Source organism: Macadamia integrifolia, chromosome 8, assembly GCF_013358625.1.
Source record: "Macadamia integrifolia cultivar HAES 741 chromosome 8, SCU_Mint_v3, whole genome shotgun sequence".
NCBI classification, from domain to species: Eukaryota; Viridiplantae; Streptophyta; class Magnoliopsida; order Proteales; family Proteaceae; genus Macadamia; species Macadamia integrifolia.
Genome location: NC_056564.1, coordinates 26,535,706 through 26,556,005, shown reverse-complemented (window position 1 = coordinate 26,556,005; position 20,300 = coordinate 26,535,706). Strand labels below are relative to the sequence as shown.

The 20,300-nt window shown below is 39.0% G+C and overlaps 1 protein-coding gene across 5 annotated transcripts; it reads right to left on the bottom strand.

The window, feature by feature from the left end:
• Positions 1 to 17,005, bottom strand: LOC122086299 (histone-lysine N-methyltransferase, H3 lysine-9 specific SUVH6-like). Of its 5 annotated transcripts, none has more exons than XM_042655053.1 (4): positions 16,847 to 17,005; positions 16,652 to 16,732; positions 12,785 to 16,552; positions 1 to 335 (listed from the first exon to the last, which is right to left on the bottom strand). In XM_042655053.1, exon 3 carries the CDS (start codon positions 16,510 to 16,512, stop codon positions 12,817 to 12,819), a length of 3,696 nt encoding a protein of 1,231 aa, XP_042510987.1. In that variant the 5' UTR covers positions 16,513 to 16,552; positions 16,652 to 16,732; positions 16,847 to 17,005; the 3' UTR covers positions 1 to 335; positions 12,785 to 12,816. The 5 variants fall into 5 exon arrangements, with proteins under 5 accessions (XP_042510987.1, XP_042510989.1, XP_042510986.1 ...); XM_042655055.1 differs by having other exon boundaries at positions 12,785 to 16,513; XM_042655052.1 differs by having other exon boundaries at positions 16,652 to 16,752; positions 16,847 to 17,003.
• Between the last annotated feature and the right edge of the window lie 3,295 nt (positions 17,006 to 20,300).

Sequence of the window (20,300 nt, the reverse complement as noted above, 5' to 3'; positions counted from 1 at the left end):
TTTTTAATATAGAAAACATAGAAAATACATAAAGATTAGAAAAAGGACAGAGTTCGCCGGATCTTGTATCACTTCCTTCCTATCCATAGCCTTATGTGCTATGTGACCTTGAGAGCACTAACTAGATTGGAGTTTTACAAAAAATTGGCATTTGTACAAAAAGTTAGATAGTTCCCAAAAAAGAGGGAGTATGATCCATCAACAGCAAAAAGCGATGTTAAAAAAGGATCCCAAATCTTCAAAATCACTCCAGATTTCTGTCATATCCCATCCTCCTCCTATTGCCTTCTTCATCCCCTGTAGAAGGCCCCATGCTGCTATTTCAGAATCTTCTCCTGTCATCAAGTAATTTGCATAAAGTAAGACGCATTTTCCTACATTTTAAATAGCTATCACCCAACCCAATATGTTATTGTTTAAGTCTCAAATAGGTGAAAGCAAGATTTTTTTAATGAAAATCTTGTGAACACATTACAGGAGAACAGTCTAGTTTGCCCTTGTATCTGATTCTCAACCTCAGGAACAGGTAAGCTGTTGGAAATCCAATAAGAGATTCTGTAAAATAATATGGAGATTGGGTTTCTCAGAAGCAAAGATAATCTGATTTCTCAGTTTCCAAATAAAGTAGCAACTGATAATAAAGATACTGAAAAGCCAATCCATATTACTGGGGGCAATATCATCAGAATTGAAGAAATACATAACTAAAGAAGTAAAATATGAAAAAGGAAGATGCTCAGTGATGAGTCCCAGAGGACAGGCGGCCCAAACTCTTCGAGAGAAATCACAAGAAACAAAGACATCCCAAATATTCTCAGGATTGTTGTGGCACAAACCACAAATTGGGTCTAGATCCATCCATTTTCGCAAGATGTTTTTTGTAGGGATTCCTTCAAGAAAAAGTCTCCAAAAGAAGAGCTTAAATTTCAGGTGGATTTTGAGTATTAAAAAGAATCGCCACCAATGTGAGCAAAGATATATACATGCACACCTGTTTGAGCATCCATTAGAGTCAGTAGTCAGATGAGATTGAAGAAATCTGGTAGCAATTTTAGTTGACAAAGATCCCTTTCTGGAGAAGGGACACCACCACTTACCCAAGTTACTGGAAATGGGGATATGGATGATCTTATTTGCAATTGTGGGAGTACTGCATTTAAAGACCAGTTGTGCTAATGCCTCTAAACTCTACGTAAGTAGCGCCAAAGAAGAATAGCCCCTTTGCACTGCAATTTCCCTTGGAGCCAGATGCTCAAGGTAATAGCAGCTAAAGTTAAAGTTTCAGAGAGCATGGCCCTGTGATCCAGAAGACAAGACCTTCCAAGCACCCAAATACTTCTCTGGAAACACAAAAAAGAATTAAAGATATTGGGAAATCTATCAAACTTTATGGGCAAAGGGAAACGTAAAAGGAGTTGCACGGTTTCCATGCTTCCCAAAAACATAAGGCATTCTGTGCAAAGTGGCCTCTTGAGAGACGTTACAACCAAATGTATCTGTCCACAGGGAAAACTGAATCTTTCTAGGAAGATCTTTCCCAAAGAGCTTCCAATGAGAGAGAAGAGGGAATGGTAAAGAGGTTCAAACTGAGATTCGACCATCAAAAATCCATATTGACTGAACCACCAGAGCTCCTATGATCTGAGTTCCTTAGGAGATTCACCAAAGTAAGGAACTTCAAATCGATTAGATGTTTTCTCAGACCCAGCAGCCAAATAAATGATAATGTATCAGCCTCATGGCCACCTCCACCATCGAGTGCAACGAAAGCTCCAACCAGATTCATTATTCCTGTTCAAAAAACCAGTCCTGCTGACTGATATTCACAAGAAGGCTAAACTAACCATTTGATAAACCACACTGTTTCAACATTCTTAATGGAAGACTGGAATACTCCATGCTGAAATGAAAATGTCTTTTACTTGGGGGATATGATCCTTAAAGTGACTGATTTCCATCCACTTTTCTCCTAACAGCTGTTGTGTGGCCTTTTGCATTTCTCATATGGTGAATACAAAGAGACATCTAATTTTTTCTTGACCATTTATTATTTAGGCCACAGACAGGCAGCTAGACAACCAGAATTCCAACTCTGTGCTTATAAATGCAAAATCTAAAACAGGGAGGCTAAGTCGAGACTTTGAACGGGGCCACGAAAGGCTCAAATCCAGCAAGGCAGAAATATGGTACAGCAGATTTTAGAGGACAAAAACTGAGATCCTGATCAAAATGAGTCAAATTATAATTTGCCGGTTAACAAGTCAACATATAGAAAGTTGGAATTAAATATTATGGTGATCACAGAAAATCTTGGTAAAACTGGTGATGTGGTGAAGAGGTTGATCCTGGATATTTCGACAAACATGGCTTTGTAAGTATGCCTATCTTATCATGGAAGGTCATGAGCTTTAGCCACCATGAGGAAATAAAGACGGTTGCAATAGTTTCAAAGACCAAGATAGGCAATATGTTCAAAAGCGGCGGAGCATCTACATAGGCTTCCCTGGTTGTGAGGATTACGGTAGTCCAGAATGAATCTTTCTGCCTCCTAGTGCTTTAGGTTGTGGCTAAGGTACCATGGCAGCATTCTAGGAGCATCCAGCCTGAGAACCTCCACCAAACATCTCCTCAAAATGTAATACTTCGTTTGGCAAGATCAGTTAGCATGCCAAAAGAAAAACTTATTGAATTCCCCATGTTAAAATACAAATAATATTAATGGAAAGAGAACCATCATATTTTTGGGAGATCTCTGAAATTTCTCCAGGTGATAGCTTTGGCCCACCCACTGATGCAGAATTGAGGTTGAACTGGGTTGACCCTTCGCGCAATCTCAACCGAGACAACCAGGACCAATTGGATCTTTGGGATCAATAGGAAATTTTAGGATTTACTTTATTTAGGAAATATTGAGTTATTTTAATTGGGAAAATATGTAATCTTTATTTTGGGTAGTTGTTAGACAAGTAGGGAGTTACCAATTTGAGTCCTATTTTGTATCTATTTTCATCAATTAGAACTTAGGAAGTAATTAGGAGTTTCTAATTTAGTTTCAGATTTTAATTACACAAGTTTTAATTTCAGTTTATTATATAAAGGCATGTAACCCAAGTTATTAGACAGATTTTGAGAATGAATCAATTTGAATGTTTTGGTGCTAAGTTTGGTGCAAGACTAGGACGTGTGACCTCCTTCTCCCCCCTCCCCATTTTGTGTGATATCTTCTCTTCCTCCCCTGCAACTCTAAGTTCTCTAAGGGACTTCTTCCATTCCCCTACCCTCCATCAAATGGTATCAAAGCCGAATGATCCTTCCTTCGCTCTCCTTCCCATTCTATCCTCCCTATTTCTTCCGTAAGTCTAAGATCTTAAAAAAAAAAAAAACCTTCTGAAACCCCAAACCTATTGAAACGTCACCCCACCCCCACTGTCGTCCTCTTTTCCTGACCCTTTGAGCAACCACTTCCCTCAACCTAGGGGGTCGCCAACAGCCTGAAAAAAACCATCTCTGTTCAAACAAGTGAATCAAGCTACCCTACATCTTGTTATGCGGCATACCCTCTTCTCAGTTTCTGTCTAGCAAAAAAAAAGTCCTCGAACTAGATTCCACCCTTGACCCTTCGATTCCCAACAAGAAAAACCTTACTGCCCTCTTCTTGCCCTTCGCCACTCAATCGACCCCTCCCCTTAGGGTTTCACCAGCAGCGAGTGAAAAGAATAGGAAAAAAAAAAGGAAGAAAGAAACAAGAAAGAGCAGATGAAGAAGAAGAGAGAGAAAGAGAAAAGAGACCCATTCCTGTTCGCAACTTTTCCGCAAGTCACCCTTTCCACTTGGACCTCCATTAAAGTCGCCATCCCCTCTTGGTCTTCCGTCGGAGCCCCTAGCCCCTCACCTTTGCCTTCCCGAGCTCCAACCTCAGTTCTCCCATACACCAAAGACACGGCTCTGTGTTGGTATCTGAAACCCCCCATCCTTGATTTCTCTCCTTGTTTCCAATTTTACCCCTATATTCCCATCTTATTCTTAATTATCCTATCTTTATCTCTTTCCAATTCTACCCCTTCCCACACGTGGTATATTTGTGAGATACACTTGGACTTCAGTTATTTACAATTCTACCATCCTCGAAAAAAAGAAAGAATAAAAAAATTTTGACCCTCCATATTTATAGTTCTGCCATCCACTTGATTATTAGAGTCCAATAGTAATTCCAACATAAGAATTGTCATGGATTCCTCTGTGTTCAAATTCACAGTGTGATTGTCAAATGGAAAACCTGCTCATTTGTTGATTGATGAGAGACAACACGACAATTTCGTCTCACGATCTATGGTGGATATGTTATCAAAAACCAATCAGATTATTTTTTAGTCAGAGAATGATGTATTCTTTGAATTTTCTGTCTCTCATTATTATGATGGTGCTTTTTGTGAAATGTTTGACTTTCCTCAACGCATCATTAGATTGGGTCGATAATGGTTAAAACAAGACGGCATCCTTGATCGTGACAACAATGTGTACACCCTCCAGGCTTACCACATGTGTCAAAAATTTAATCTCCATGGATTGGTTCAGTCAAAGAAAGTGATACACCCAGTACAACCACAAGACGAACCAAATGCATCAACACAAGTGGTAAACCGTCCTATTGTGGAATAGGTGATGAAAACGAAAAGTAATAAAAACGTGAATCAAGTAATGAAGGACATCAATGCAGTGTTAGATGTTCACTATCATGAGTTCACTCTTCCACATGATTTCTCGGACTTGAATGCACCTCCACAGTTTCACATCTTGGATTTTATTCGTGATGCAGACAATGAGCAATTCACCTCTGCTTGTGAGTTTTTATTGTCATCATTCTTTAAAACTCATGGATGAATTTTTATCAACATCAGGGGAGTTGATGCAAAATTGAGGCTGAACTGGGTTGACCCTTTGGGCAATCTCAACTGAGACAAATCGGGTCCAATTGGATTTTTGGGATCAGTAGGATATTTTAGGATATACTTTATTTAGGAAATATTGAGTTATTTTAATTGGGAAGATATGTAATCTTTATTTTGGGTAGCTGTTAGAGAAGTAGGGAGTTACCAATTTGAGTTTTATTCTGTTTCTAATTTTATTATTAGAACTTAGAAAGTAATTAAGAGTTTCTAATTTAGTTTTAGATTTTAACTAGGCAAGTTTTAATTTCAGTATATTATATAAAGGCATATAACCCAAGTTATTAGACAGATTTTGAGAATGAATTGATTTGAATGTTTTGGTGCAAGTGGTCATGTGACCTCCCCCTCCCTCTCCCTTTGTGCAATATCTTCTCCTCCTCCCCTACAACTCTGAGTTCTCTCAGGGACTTCTTCCCTTCCCCTACCAGCCCTCCATCACCCACATTCAGAGAATGATCAAACCGCAAAGCTAAACATTAAAAATAAGACACAAGATCAACCATGATCAAGAGGTTTTAGGATGTAGGGTTTTAGGTTTTAGGTTTTAGGGTTTAGGGTTTAGATAAGTAAAATGAAGATGGACTATATGATGTGTAACTTTAGTCACACTATGAGGGACAATGAAATGTTGAAAATTGAGAGAGAGAGAGATACCGCAAAGCGATTATTTAATGACCAAGAACCTGGTTTTCCAAAAGGCAATCTAACCTTATGTTAATATAGATGACAAAGTAATTTCAAGTTAACTCTACAATGCAAAGGCATCAAGGTCACCTAGACACACTTCCTTAATGAAGAATCTAGGTATAGGAAAGAAAATTCAGGCAGTTAGTGATAAAAACAATCAAGTGGTGGCTCCTAAATTCATTTTTGAAGGGTAAGAGGAGAGAAGTAAAGGCTCAAGACCCAAGAGCATTTTGATTAGTCAGAATCCAAGGATATTTTGGTAATTGTCTCTATATAAGGTCCAGTTTGGGATGTTCAGAAGTATTAATGTCTCAAATGAGATAAGGAGGTCTATCTCAGCGCATCTGAGGGCAGGTGTGGAGAAGAGGAGGAAGAAGAGTGCAGCTAGGGAAGAGTTCAATGAAGCACGCCTAAAGACAATACCAGAGTTAGGGAAGCAAAATTATGACAGTGATGAGCCTGACTTGGATGATGCACACACAATAGTAGAGGCTGAACATATGGGGAGCGCAAGGGCAAAGAGCAGAGCCCAATTTCAGGCCGATCAAGCAAGATTGATGCAGATGGTCAAGGGACCTAAGCCATGGGGAGGAGGAGGTTGAGACATAGAGGGCCTGAGATTCCATTCAAGAGGTCCCCAAGTGTGAGGGCCCAAACCCTACCCCACCCTCAGTTCGTGACTGTAATGTTGAGATCCTTCAGGAGGATCTTGCACTATTTCCAAGACGGTAAGAAAAATAGAAAAAGCTCAAACAAGTGTGGCCCAATGTAAAGAAAGTGGGGATGGTTTTCTCCAAGTTGGCTTCCTACTATACTATGCCAGCCAATGCCACCACAGGATCATATTACCTGAACATAAATGAGATAAATAAGGCAGGGACAGGTGTGAAGGGGCCCAACGCATATGAGATGTATAATGTTTATTTGCCCAAGTAGAAACAAGAGTTGATGGATTATAATGAGGAGTTGAAGCCCATGTGGGAATATTATAGAGTGAATGTGATGTATGATGGTTGGACTGGACCCACTAAATAGTCCATCATCAATTTCATGGTAAATAGTGATGAGAGGATTGTGTTCCTCAAGCCCATTGATGCATCCAAAGAAAAGAAGTATACAAAGTATATTTACAAGTTGTTGAAAGAAGTGAAGGATGTTGGGAAAGAGAAAGTGGTAAAGGTTGTCACTGACAACGGGAGCAATTGCAAGAAGGCTAGGAAAAACTGATGAACAACCCCAAGTACCATCTATTTTGGACTCCCTGTGTAGTCTATTGCATCGCTCTCATGTTGAAAGACATGAGAAATCTGAGGATTGTAAAAGATGTTGAGAAAGTAAGACAGGTGACGACATTTGTCTACAACCATGGATTTGCCGTACTTGTTGAGGAGCAAATATGGTGGTGACTTGGCGAGGCTAAAGATGACACATTTTTTGACAAACTACATCTCTTTAAAGAGCTTTGAGACGAAAAAGTCTAGACTTGGGTTAATGTTTGCTTCAAGGGTATATTTGATTGGGAGGGGTCCAATTCTCGTGGAGGTTAAGCAACTTAGACCACTATATTACTAGTGACAAGTTCTGGGATAACCTAAAGAAGGCGGTAAGGATATTAGATTGTTACTGTCTTAGGAATGGTGGACTCACAGAAGAAGCTAAACCTTACCAACCATATGGGCAGCTATAGAAATGATGAAGATGGAGGTGGAGGTGGTGTACAAATGGGGTAATGTGAGGTTCCACTATATAAGACTGGTGAGCTTTTACTTTCTTTATTCACCTCAACTCAACTTATAAATTTTGACATTTAGTTGCTTATTCGCTAATTTGTATTATTTATTTTCAGCATACTATCTAAATCCAAAGTATCAATACAAGCATAAGCCTGCAATGAGACGTGATCTCATAGATGCAGTTCACACAATGGTGGAGAAGCTTGAGGTAAATCCAATTGCTCAATCTATTATCAATACAAAGGTGAGAATAGTAGTTAATAAATTATGTGATTTTAAACTTAGGGTATTGATGCTAAGTTGCTAACATTAGTAGCCAACACTTAAATGGATACAGATGAAAGCCTTAAAGGATGATATTGGGAGTTTCAGCCAGGCAACAGCTGTTGCGGGTCAGGATGACACCGCTGCTGGTTGGTCCAATCACCAGTCTTTTCACTCATATTTAGATACACATCATTGTTTACCATCACCTAACAATACCCTTTGATACTCTTATTCAGTTGAATGGTGAGTGCAATATGAAAAAGACTCACCCAACCTGTCCAAAGTAGCAATTAAAATGCTTTCCAAACATGTTCCCACTGAGTGCGAGCACAATTGGAATATTTTCAACCTCATACACACAAAGAGATGGAAGCAGCTGGAGGACCTGGTGTATGTGCGTTTTAATAGGAGATTCAAAGAGGAGCACATACACCTTGGAATGGAGAATGATAATAGCCCAATTGAGGTAGCTGAAATCTTCCATGTAGAAGAAGATGAGGATGATCCCCTTTATGAGTGGGTTAGAGATCGAGGTAAGCCACTATTAGATGAGCCTGTGGGTCGGCCCAACAGCTAGATTCCTTCAAAGATGGGTGCTGATGTGGAGGATTATATAGAGACAGAGGGCAGAGTCCACTCACAAACACCCCATTCATTTGAGCCCCAACCTAGTTTGCCCTACATGAGGAGGATCAAATGCATCAAGACCCAAGCCAGAGCCACAACTAAAGAAATAGAGATTCACAAGGACTCAATTCACCCATGCCACGCAAGATGAGGATCATGGTTCACATGCACAGAAAGGCTGCACTCGAGGTCCACGCCAGCAGTTCAAACCTGAGGAGGTAGCTGGGATGTGCATGGGAATCAACCAAAGCCTACAATTGGAATCAATGGATGGGGCTGTAGCCCTTACATGCATTTAGAATATCAGAATTTAGAAACCCTTAAATTGGATCGCTATGGGACCACAGGTGGCAAATAATACAAATTCAATGAGTAATGGCAGTTTTGTAAATAAAGTTTTAAAGTCATGAATTTTACTGTAATAACAAGGGACAGGGCTTAAGGGTAAATAAAAGAATATATATTCTTCTTCTTTCTCAAGATTTTGATAGAACCTTAAACAGTATCCACAGGAAAGGAGAGCAAATCGCGTTTGTCAATCGTCACTCTACCTTCGGACGAGAGGTTCTAGGGTTAAGATCTCCACCCTTTGGCCTTCCAAAAGCAATCGACTCAAAGATTAAAAGCAGGTAAGAAGAATCTATCTAAAGTGAGTCTGGTGGTAGAAGTTCAGACCAGTTTTAAATCTGTCGGGATCTATCAGCAGAGGTATCTCTTCATTCGGGACTCCTAAGCCTTAAATCACCTTAAGGTAGCAACTGAAGCCCCAGAATACGAGGGAGAAACGGACAACAGGTGATAAGAGTTCGAATACTACTATGTATCTGTAACTACTGCCAATTCCAGGAACAGTGAAGTACACAAAATTATGGTAAGAAAGAAATAAAAGAAAGAGGGAAGAATAAGAACCGTGCATACAGCTCTGAGCAGCACCAGTAAGCACATTCATTCAATTTCAATCCAAACAATCCAACTGAGAATTGTGGCTTACATGCTATTATATAATATTAAACAAAAGAATCCTAATCCTATTCTATAACTGAAAATAGACTTTGAAACTACTTTGAACTCTAATTCTTACTAACACTTCTGACAGCTAACTCTAAAAGAAAAAAGGAAATAGTAGAATAAACATCAAATTACAGAAATAACCCTCTTAACCCAACGTCTAACTGCATCAACACTCCCGGTCTTCAAAAAACTTGACTCCGTCAAGTAAGATCGTGAACCCACATACTCTTGTAATTATCCCGACTTTGGGATGGCACATACCTCAACTCAATGATTGGGGAGGAGAGAGTGATCTACAACTAGAGGTGGAGACTTGTCGCAAACGAGGCATGTTTGATAATGAGTGTGACAACATCAAATATGTACAGCCTCCTTGTTTTACCTTACTGGTATTCCGTTCATCATCATAGAGAATATCAACATGTCGTTGCCAAGATCGTCCTAGAAGAATATCATAATGCGCCAATGGGTGACTAAGCAACACACATGGTAATGGCCCAAATTGTAGGTGAGCTACTGCACTAGCCTCATCACGGGCTGCAGGGTCAAAACCTCACACATGAATCTTCTTAAAGATATGCTTTTGTGAAAGGTTGAGTGCTAAGCAAATTCAATAGAGAGAAAATTTGCTTTTTCCTCTACAAAACCAGCAACATGCAAAAGAATACCCTTCTATCTAAAGAGTGTAGCTTTATCAACTAGTATGTTTGAGAATGAAGTAAGACTTGCAGAGTGAGCTTCAACTTCATCATAATCAGGACCATCATCCTCTAATGGATAAGGGTATTAATCAGTTATATTATCATCATCATCCTTTCTCTACCATTTGCATCTTTGATACATTCACAAGACGAGACTTATTGTGACATTTGTTGCCTAAATGACCCTCATCTCCACTCTACGGCATGCGATGCTCTTCAACTAATTATTTCCTCTAATAACCCTTGCCTTTTTTTCCTACCACTCTATGGGATTCAGGCTTCTTCTCTTCAATCCGCGGTGGAGGTTTATAAGATTAAGATGGAGTAGTTTTGAGCATTTCTTCGAATAATTGTACTTCTATTCAGCTAGTTGTCTTTGTATAAGCAGTTTCCACATCAGAAGATATGAAATCACTAATGGTTAACTCTAATCGAATCTTGGTATTATGCACACTAATATATCTCAGAACCTGTTGCCGGTCTGTCTCTTGAAGTCGGCACTGGTGGCCAACTCTAGTCGAATCTCAATATACAAATCCCTGCTTCCTATTTGAAATTAATCAGTTTGTGAAATAATACCTTCTCATAATTAGGAGGGCCAAACTTCCCCTGTGGAATCTGCTTTCATCACCCCTCCCAATTTTAGTGCCGTCCAATAAGCCTCAAGTGTAGTACCTCATATCACCAGGAACATGCATATCCAATAAACTTGGACCTCCCAACTAGTAACGGGTCCAAGTCATCCAATAAGCCTCGAGTGTAGTAACTCATCTCACTAAGAACATGCATATCCAATAAACTTGGTGGGGATGAATCTACACTTTTTCTCATGCAGAAAAGATTTATAAACGAAAATCCTTTCAACTTTAGTAAAAGCTAATCAAGAAATTCCTCTGACCCCCTTTTCACCACTGAACTCTAGAACCTCAACATTTAATTCCATAGTCCCTATCTGAAGTCGTGTGGCATGTTGTGGTATAGTTGGATCAAGTTGCTACCTCTGAGGAGTATCTTCAATTTGAATCATACGAAACTGAGGAGTTGGCGTAGACGGTCCTACTTCATCTCGCTTCTTGGCCCTCTTAACAAAGGCAAGAACTTTAGTGAGAGCACCTTGAGTTTTTTTTATGAACTTGTCATATTTTGCCACTCCCCTGCTGGTTTTCCTATAATTCCTAATACAGTCTATAGAGCTCACAGTGGTGATGTGAGAGGGTCTTGTCATGGTTAGAAAATTGCAAGAAATTCGACTCTGATATCAATTGCTACGATCTCAAGTTCCGAAACCCTTAAATTGGGTGGTTATGGGCCCACAAGTGACAAATAACACAAATTAAATAAGTAATTACAATTTTGTAAATATTCAGAATTTTTTAGTACCCTTTTGGAAGTGAGATATCGTAATAGGGACAAATCAGTAATTAAAATTAGGGGAAGAGGACAATTCTGGAAATTATTATGGAGAAGTTTTGAACTGCAATAAAGCTTTAAAGACGAGGATTAATGTACAGAGGCTTAAGGGTAAATAGAAAAAAATATCTTCTTCTTTCTCACATTTCAGAAGCGTGAACGTAACCATGGGAAAGGAGAGCAAATATCCTTCGGCAATCGTCACTCTACCTTTGGATGAGAGGTTCTAGGGTTAAGGTCTTTACCCTTAGGCCTTCCAAAAGCAACCGACGACCAACTTGAAGATTAAACAGCAGGTGAGAAGAATCAACCTGAAGTGAGTCTGGAAGTAGAAGTTCAGACCAGTTCTAGACCTGTTAGGATCTATCAGCAGAGGGTATCTCTTGGGTTGGGACTCCCATGTTTCAAATTGCCTTATGGTAGTGTGACCCAAGCCCCAGAACACAGAGGAGAACAACCAAGAGGTGATAAAGTTCGAACACTCCTATGTCGCTGTAACTCCCGCCAGTTGCAAGAACAGTGAAGTAAACAAAATTATGGTGAGAAAGAAATAAAAGAAAGAGGGAAGAATAAGAATAAACAATAACAGATAATAGAAGAGAGGAACTTAAGGAGGAGGAGAGATCAGACCTGAAACATAGACCTGTGCATACAGCTCTGGGAACCACCAGTAAGCGCTTCCATTCAATTTCAATCCAAAAATCCAACTGAGAATAGTGGCTTATATGCTGCTATATAGGATTAAACAAAGAAAATCCTAATCCTATTCTATAACTGAAAATAGACTTTGAATCTACTATGGACTCTTAACTCCCACTAACACTACCGATAGCTAACTCCAAGGGAAAAAGGAAAACAATGGCACCAACTGCGTTTTGGAAACTAAGCTCTATTGCTAACAATATTTATCTCGAAATCCTACTAAAAACCTAATTTACAACAACTACAATAGTTAACCAAGCCATGGGAGGACCACACCAGAAAAAAAAAATTAAGGATCAAACTCATGAGGGCAAAATGGATGTATAGATTTTATGTTGAAAACACAACCTATAATAAACCAATAGTTTAAAAAAACAGTACAATTCTTTGACACTGAAAAACAAACACAAGGAAAAACATGAATGCTTTTTTAATGTAATGTGATGAGATTCTGAGATAGTTTCAATTTATGAACAATATGCAATACATTAGATTCATAGGACCTCCAGTTAAAAATAAAAATTCAAAATATCACAAAAGATGAAAATTTTCATGTGACCCTGAGACCAGTCTGCATCTGTGATTAGCATGTTAAAAACAATAAAGTATCATACTTCTAAAAGGCAGAAAACATGGTGTGAATTTACAATGCAACAAATGATTTACAACAAAATAATAGATGCATATAACAACTTACATACTGAAAGAATAAAAAGGAACCAAACTGCTTTAGTAAAGCCTGCCACTGCACTCAGCAGAACCACAGCAGCATTTCTTCTCCTTGACCTTGCCTTCAGCATCATAAACTTGACCTATCGTATAATTGTAATGGTAAGTTATCTCCTGCAATGGAGGAATGTTCTCAGCAGCAAAAAGCATTATGTGGGGCATTCTCTTGTCATCATGATCATAAAGGACATTTTGTGCATAAAGGTTGGGTGAACAACTATGGTTGATGAATCTTCCAATACTCCCATACTGAGCTGCATCAATGGTGTAGCCTGCATCCTCCACAACTTCACATGGAGAATTCATGTGCAGGTCTGGTATTACATCTGGGAGTCCCTCCCATAGCGCATGATCATTATAGTTATATCCAATATCAAATAGATACTCATCGTTACCAGTTCTTTTCTCAGCCTCCTTATCCTGAAGCAGTTCTCCTGTATACTCACATACAAAACTTCCAGAAGGGATGGACGTCAAAGATCTAACCCCCCAGCCCCTCGATTCAGTCTTGAAAATCTCCAGCTGAAATTTGATACCACGTTGGCTGACTCTGTTATGGCAAGAAGGAGGGCACCTGCAAGAAGAACCGCACTCATAAACAAGAGGCTTTGCTTCCACAATGGCCCCATCATAGTTGAATGGAATTTCCCCTCCATTTTTGGCTGCACAGGAACATTTCGTGGAGTTCAAGCACCCACTAGTGCAATCACATCCTGTAGGAGGAATAGGTTTGTACCAGTCAGGATATATCATCTTGGTTATGTAAGTGAATGGCGGAGGTTTCTCATCATCAATGGTGTTTACAGCACCAATGGGCATCTTCTCTTTCCCTTGAGAAATATCAACAACACAGAGACCCTCACGAACTTTGGACTTTCTTGACTTCTTCACCTCTTTCAGAGCAAGTTCTGGCTGGCCTGGAATTCTTCTCAACTTAAATTTAAAGACAGAAGTACCGTAAGTGCTCGACTCGGTCCAGTAATCCTCAACTAAGTACAGCCCATCATAGATGTATGTCGTAATTATCTTACCCCTCGGTTCCGCAGAATCAGAACTATTCGTTTCCTTAAATCCACGGATAACCCTCACAGGACTTCCTGCATCCATGGCATTCTTTAGAGCAAGGTTTCCACGCTCAAGCTTTTGATCTTCAGCTTGCTTATGCTTCTCCCCACCCACTGGCTTTCCTCCTTGACCAGAATAAATCAATACATCAGAGCTATCCATGTCATCAGGGTACCCACCGGAGGCTACAATACTTGTCGCAAGAATTTCTCCATTTTTCTTCATGGAATCTATACCACCCTGAAATGGTTTGTGAAGACCAACAATAGCAAGCTCAACCCTATAATGAAATTCATCACCAACTTCAACACCAGGGACAGGTCCTAAGATCTTCTCAGTGTTAACCCATCTGTTTCCCTTCTTGAGAACACTTCCAGCCCGTAGATCTATCCGGTTGCCAGTATTACCTTGATCTTTCGGATGTGCTTCCTCTCCTTGTAAGAATTTCCTAAAGATCACTTGGAAGAAACGTAGAGTCTCCCTGACTTTTTCACGGGTAACCTTAGAGCCATCTCCTTTACCACTTGAAGTATGAACACCAAATGGAATAGGGCTCACTTCGAAATTTCGAGGTTTTTTATTCAAGGGAACATTTTCACCCACTTCAACATGCTCCAGAGTGTCTTCCTCGTCCCTGAGAACCAGCTGAAGACCTTGATGAGCATCCATTTCAGCAGGAGGCAATTTCTTCCTTTTAGATTTTCCTTCTGAATTTTCTGATTCAGCTTTATTTTTCTTGGAAACAGATGCAGATTTGTCCTGTATCACCAGTTCATGCTTCTTTGCTTTGTTTCGGGTAGTACCAATCGTTGAGCTAGATTTTAAACCCCGTTTTCCCTGCCTCCATGGACAGTTTGGTGCAGCCATCAAAGCTTGCACAATCACCATCTCACCAGAGGGCTGCAAACTAACAATCTGTCTTCCATGAGATTGACTAATATTATCCACTTCATCTTGAATCTCCCCAAGAAATTGTCTCTTAGAACTCTTACCCTTGCTGGTATGCACTTCCTTTCCCAGTTTCCACTTTGAGAATCCATCTTTCCTAGTAGTACTATTACTGACTGATTGAGAATTAGTGTTCGACCGAAACAAAATATTCTCCCTAGGAGATCTAATGCTGGTTTCTTCCAGAACTTCCTGCTTTAATTTAATGTCAGAAATTGTTCTAACTTGAACTTGCTCTGTCATTTCTTTGCCAAAAACCTCTTCCGATTTAACTCTGTCTTCGTCACCAATTCCTACAGAAAGATTGCCTTTGAATTTACCAGTAGAAGCATCACCTTCCTTAATTTTCTCTTTGGATTGTTTTGCATTGTTTCTGGTCTCAGAAACTATTCTAATTGGTGCATGTTCTGCAATGTTTTTGCTAAAATCATCTTCAGATTTGCTTTGAACCTTTGTCCCAATTTCTTTGGTGACATTCCTTTTCAACTTGATACTGAGAGCATCTTCATCACTGACCCTCTCCGGATTTGGTGCAGCATAATCTTCAACTGAATTCTCAAATGGCCTATGCTCCCCACTAGGCCTTCGTTTATCTGCACTTGTGTCTTTCGAAGAATCAGTAACTTTCAGATACTCTTCCCTACTCATAGGAGGAGCATTTCTCCCACAACCTGGAGGGAAATGTCGGACAACCAAAGCTTTTCTGCGAGGAATGTTAACTAGAGGACAGCTCTTTTCAGTACCTCCAACAATGGGTGTGGACAGTTGAGGTTGATCTGAAACCTTGGACACTTCTGAAGTCTCCGGAAGAACAGGATCTCTTGGCAGCACCAGTCCAGTGGCACTCCCATTTAGAGGTTCTAAATTTTTGGACAATTCAGGCAGTTCTATCTGAGCTGAAGTTTCATATAGTACAGTTTCCACAGGATCAACACTTTGGATCGGTTCAGGATCTTCCACCTCATCAAGCGTGGCTGAGGGTTTTGCAGGCTCAGAATCTATGCCTTGATCCACACGGGTAGGTGTTTCATGCTCCAAAGATTTCACCTTTTTAAGCTTTCCCACGTGATCTGAAGTTTCTAACAACATCTTACTCTCAGAAACCAGAGGTTGTTGGGACATATGGGTCGATGTTTCATGCTCTAAAGGTTTCACCAGTTCAAGCCCTTCCAACTGATCTGAAGTTTCTATCCGCTCCGCAGTCTCAGAATCCAGAGCATGGCATGTGTGGGTTGACGTCTCATTCTCCAAAGCTTTCACTTGTTCAAGTGCTTCCACCTGATCTGAAGTTTCTAACGGCTTCGCCATCTCAGTGGTCAATGTCTTGGACAAGTCTGATTCTTCCTGAACCAAACCATTACACAATTCCGGAGCTTGAGACCCGCCCAAAATTCCAGAATCTCTGATAGATTCAGGTTCAGGTTTAACAATCGTTCCATTCTCTGCCCCAACTTTGGAGCTTCCACCGTCTTCCTCCGAAACCCCATTAATCCTCTCTGCAAATCGTCCACAACCCCTTGGAAAATCCCGTTTGACAACAATGTTCCGCCGCCTGTACTTCAGAGAACCAGTCCTAGCATGGCCGTTCTCCAATGCCCGTTCCTTCAACGGCTCAGCAGTCGCACCACCATTGATCAACGTACTCATTCTCACCGATTCCATAGAATTCTCAACTTCCGCCATTCTAATCCCCAAAATTTACATTTAGGGAATACAGAAATGACTAACAGACAGAAAACGGCATGCAGAATACAGATTGTGTCATATAAAAAATAAGAAATAAAAAATAAAGAAACATCAAACCATAAAGTCTTAATCTTACATGGAAAAAAAAAAATTCCGAATCGATAATGAACAAATGATCAACAAGACAACAAGAGACACCACCTCAGTAGCTCTGCAACTGCAAGTGATAAGGAAACCCTAAGATAAGAAACAAAAGAGAAATTTTCATTCTTTTGGATAGAGAGAGAGAATAGAGAGAGAAGCGAAAAAAGCGGAAGCAGAGATGGCTAACCTGCTCTGGCCGAAAGTTCTATCGGTAATGCTATCGCGGATTCGCAGGTGTGTTCCTTCTCACCATTTCTGCTGGTTTGTAGAAACTGGAAGGTTTTCTTTTCTAAATTAGACCAAAAAAAATCTTAGTTGAAAGTTGATGACGTAGACGTTTCTAGTCTAATACTAATCTATCTGAACAAATAAAGAGGGGAGTGTCGGATTTTGTGGACTACCTCTCGTAGTCTGGTACGAGTACAATCTACTACCTATAATTTTTTTTATTTTTTTTTCAATGAATTACCCAACGGGATTTTACTCACACACACCATAAGAGAGGGAGAAAAAGAGGGGAACACATGTGACTCGAGTCGATCTTTAGACCTTTCACACTCCTGGCATGTGCTCTATAAGTAAAGGCTGCCTAGATATAAGGGTGTCAATATATAACCACAACCGTTTACTAAAATCAAAACCGATCGGTTATAATCGAATTGAACCGCACTGTAGTACATTGATCCGGTTTTGGTTTTATAGGCCATAATTTTGGTTTGGAATCGAATCAAACCGAAAAACCGATGGTTAATCGGCACCTAGTATTAAATACTTAAAGTGTTTTGAATTTTGATGGGTCTCTACGAAAAAATAGGAGAAAAAAAAAACAAAAAAAGAAAAGGACTAACCGAGAAGGGAGTTTCACTTTCACACAATCACACTTACTTGATTTTCTAATTTCTAGGATCATAGTTAATTAGTTATAATGTGTGTAGTCTTTTACATATAAAGTATATTGTCTTTGGCAAAATAAATGTATATTGTATTAATTCTTTAGGAAATTTAATATATGTAGGATTCACACTAGTTAGGATGCAAACCAATTTATAAAACAACACTATTAACTCCATATAAACTAGTTGTGAACCGAATAATAAAAACCGATAAAAAACTACTAAAATCGAAACCGGATGAAAACGATTCAGATTTCACCTTATTCCTATCCTTTGTGGTTTTGGTTTCACGTTATAAAAATGTAAACCGAACTGGAACCAAACCGAATAACCAAAACCTCATCTTTTGACACATCTACCTGGATATATGGGTGTCAACTGGTCAGGCCAGGCTTGCCTCAGTCAGGTCTAGTCGGGCTTGACCACTTGAAAATCTTGCACTGTAAATGCCTGCTTAAGTAAAGGAGCCTAACTTTGAGGGGCATGGTGCGGTTTATAATCGGATCAGTTGGTGTTGGACTTTAATCAGGCTACCTTAAACGAGCCTTAACTGGGGCTTAACTGGGCTACGGACTTATTTAAGTCTAAATGGGCTCTAAATGTGCCTACCTTAAAATTATTTTCTTAAGTGAGTTGAATGCTCATAATTGTTCAATTTGAATATTAAATCACAATAGTTTTAAACAAAAAATAATCATAGTAGAAGGTGACCCAAATATTTAATAAAGAAGAGATATAATATGAGATTATGATTATTTTAATAAAGAGGGTCGGGCTAGGTCGGGCTACATTGAGTCGGTTCAGGTCTGGCCTCTAACTGGCTGGTTTGGTCGGGTGCCCGATAGGCTAGGTACTTGCATTGTGAACACCCATTTAATAAACGTGTTGGGTTTATTAATCAAGTCGGTCTAGGTCGGGCCATAAACGTGTCGGGCTCGATCGGACTTGATCGGGCCAATCGGTGCAGTTCAGAATTGACAGCCCTACTTATATACACACCCACTATCTATAGTCAGTTATGCTTTGGAGAGTTTCTCTTTTCCTAGAAACTTTCCTTGGAGAAATCTCTTCAACCAATGGCAATCATTTCTCTTGGATGGGATTTTGGTAATAGTGAAGAGTAATTTATTTTTTTCATAAACATAGTTAAGAGAAATTTGAACCTTCAATACACCTAAGGCCATAAGGGTATCAATTTAAAACCAAAATTGAAAATTTAAACTAAAAGTTTTTCCGATATTCGTGGTTCTTTAATTTTCTTTCTTTCTTTCTCATAGAGGAAATAAGGTGATTCGTTGGTATACTTTATGTATATATTTATTAGAACTTCTTTTAATGACTTATGCATTCTATTATCATTTCAAATTCGACAATCCATTAATCTAGCTTCGCCGTCATTTAAAATCGGACTAAAGTAAATTAGTTCAACTTTGATTTCAAGAGTTGGAATCTTTTCTAGGTTTCGTTTGATTTTCATTTCATGACTAAAACCTAAGGATTAAAGTATCGGTATCGGTTGTCGTATCGGTGGGCCAAAATTAAGATACGTATTGGAGGGTATCGTATCGTATCGGAGATACACTAAGATACGCTAAAGATACACACATAAATGGATAGAAAACATTTTTTTAAACACTTTTGCATAAAGAATTTGTTAAAAAAAGCTATTGATAACATGTATTATGCATAAACACTAAATTGAGGGTATCGTACTAAGAATTCAAGGTCTGTAGTTGTCCCATAAATGTAAAATCCTTGTTTCCAACCTTGATTTCCACTTTAGTTAGGGAAAAATATGACTGATAACAAATTTGGAACAAAAACCCTTCAAAAAATCATTTTTTTTTCTGAAAAATTACCCATATTGGCCATTATATGACCGTAGCACCGATACGTATCGATACTCACCGATACATACCGATATATATATCGATACTCATCGATACGTGTTGATATATACCGATACGTACTGATCGATACATACCGATACGTACCGATCGATACATACCGATACTAATCGATACGTACCAATACATACCGAAACGTACATTTTACCTCAATTTTATATTTTTTATAGAGTCGTATCGAGGCATGTCGTATCGTATCGATGTATATTAGTGGTGTATTGATGCATATCGATATGTATTGTAGCCAAACCATTATATTGAATCAAATCACCTATTTTCAAACCGAATAAGGAATTGAATAAAATTATATTCTTTTTACTATTTCAATCAATGTAGATGGAAAAACATATTTCTTTTTTTTAGCGAAGATGTAAAAAATTAGCCCAACACCAAAAATAGGACCTAAACTTAAAATGAAACCAAATAAGGAACACAATATGAACAAAATATTAACATCCATCTTCGCTAGCAACAATAAAATATCTAACAAAAATCATTAACAGACCCGATGGCCATCTTTTATGTTGTCCTTGAGTTTACCATCAGATATGCATCATCCACCCACACCTTTATTCTTCGAAACCCTTGGGCTACCACTTAGTACAAACCTTGCAAGATACTTTTGGCCTTCAGAACCCATAACACTGTTTGATATTTTAAATGTAACCGCAACTGTACGGACCAGTGTAGCTACGGGTCGAACACAGAGAGAGTAGCTACTTTATTTTTTTACTTCTTTTAATAATGTGAAAGTGAACTAATTAATGGTTGTGATCTAATTCTGATTACCGTCCTAAACATATATATCTAAAATAACGTCCTAACCATTCGTCATCTAAGA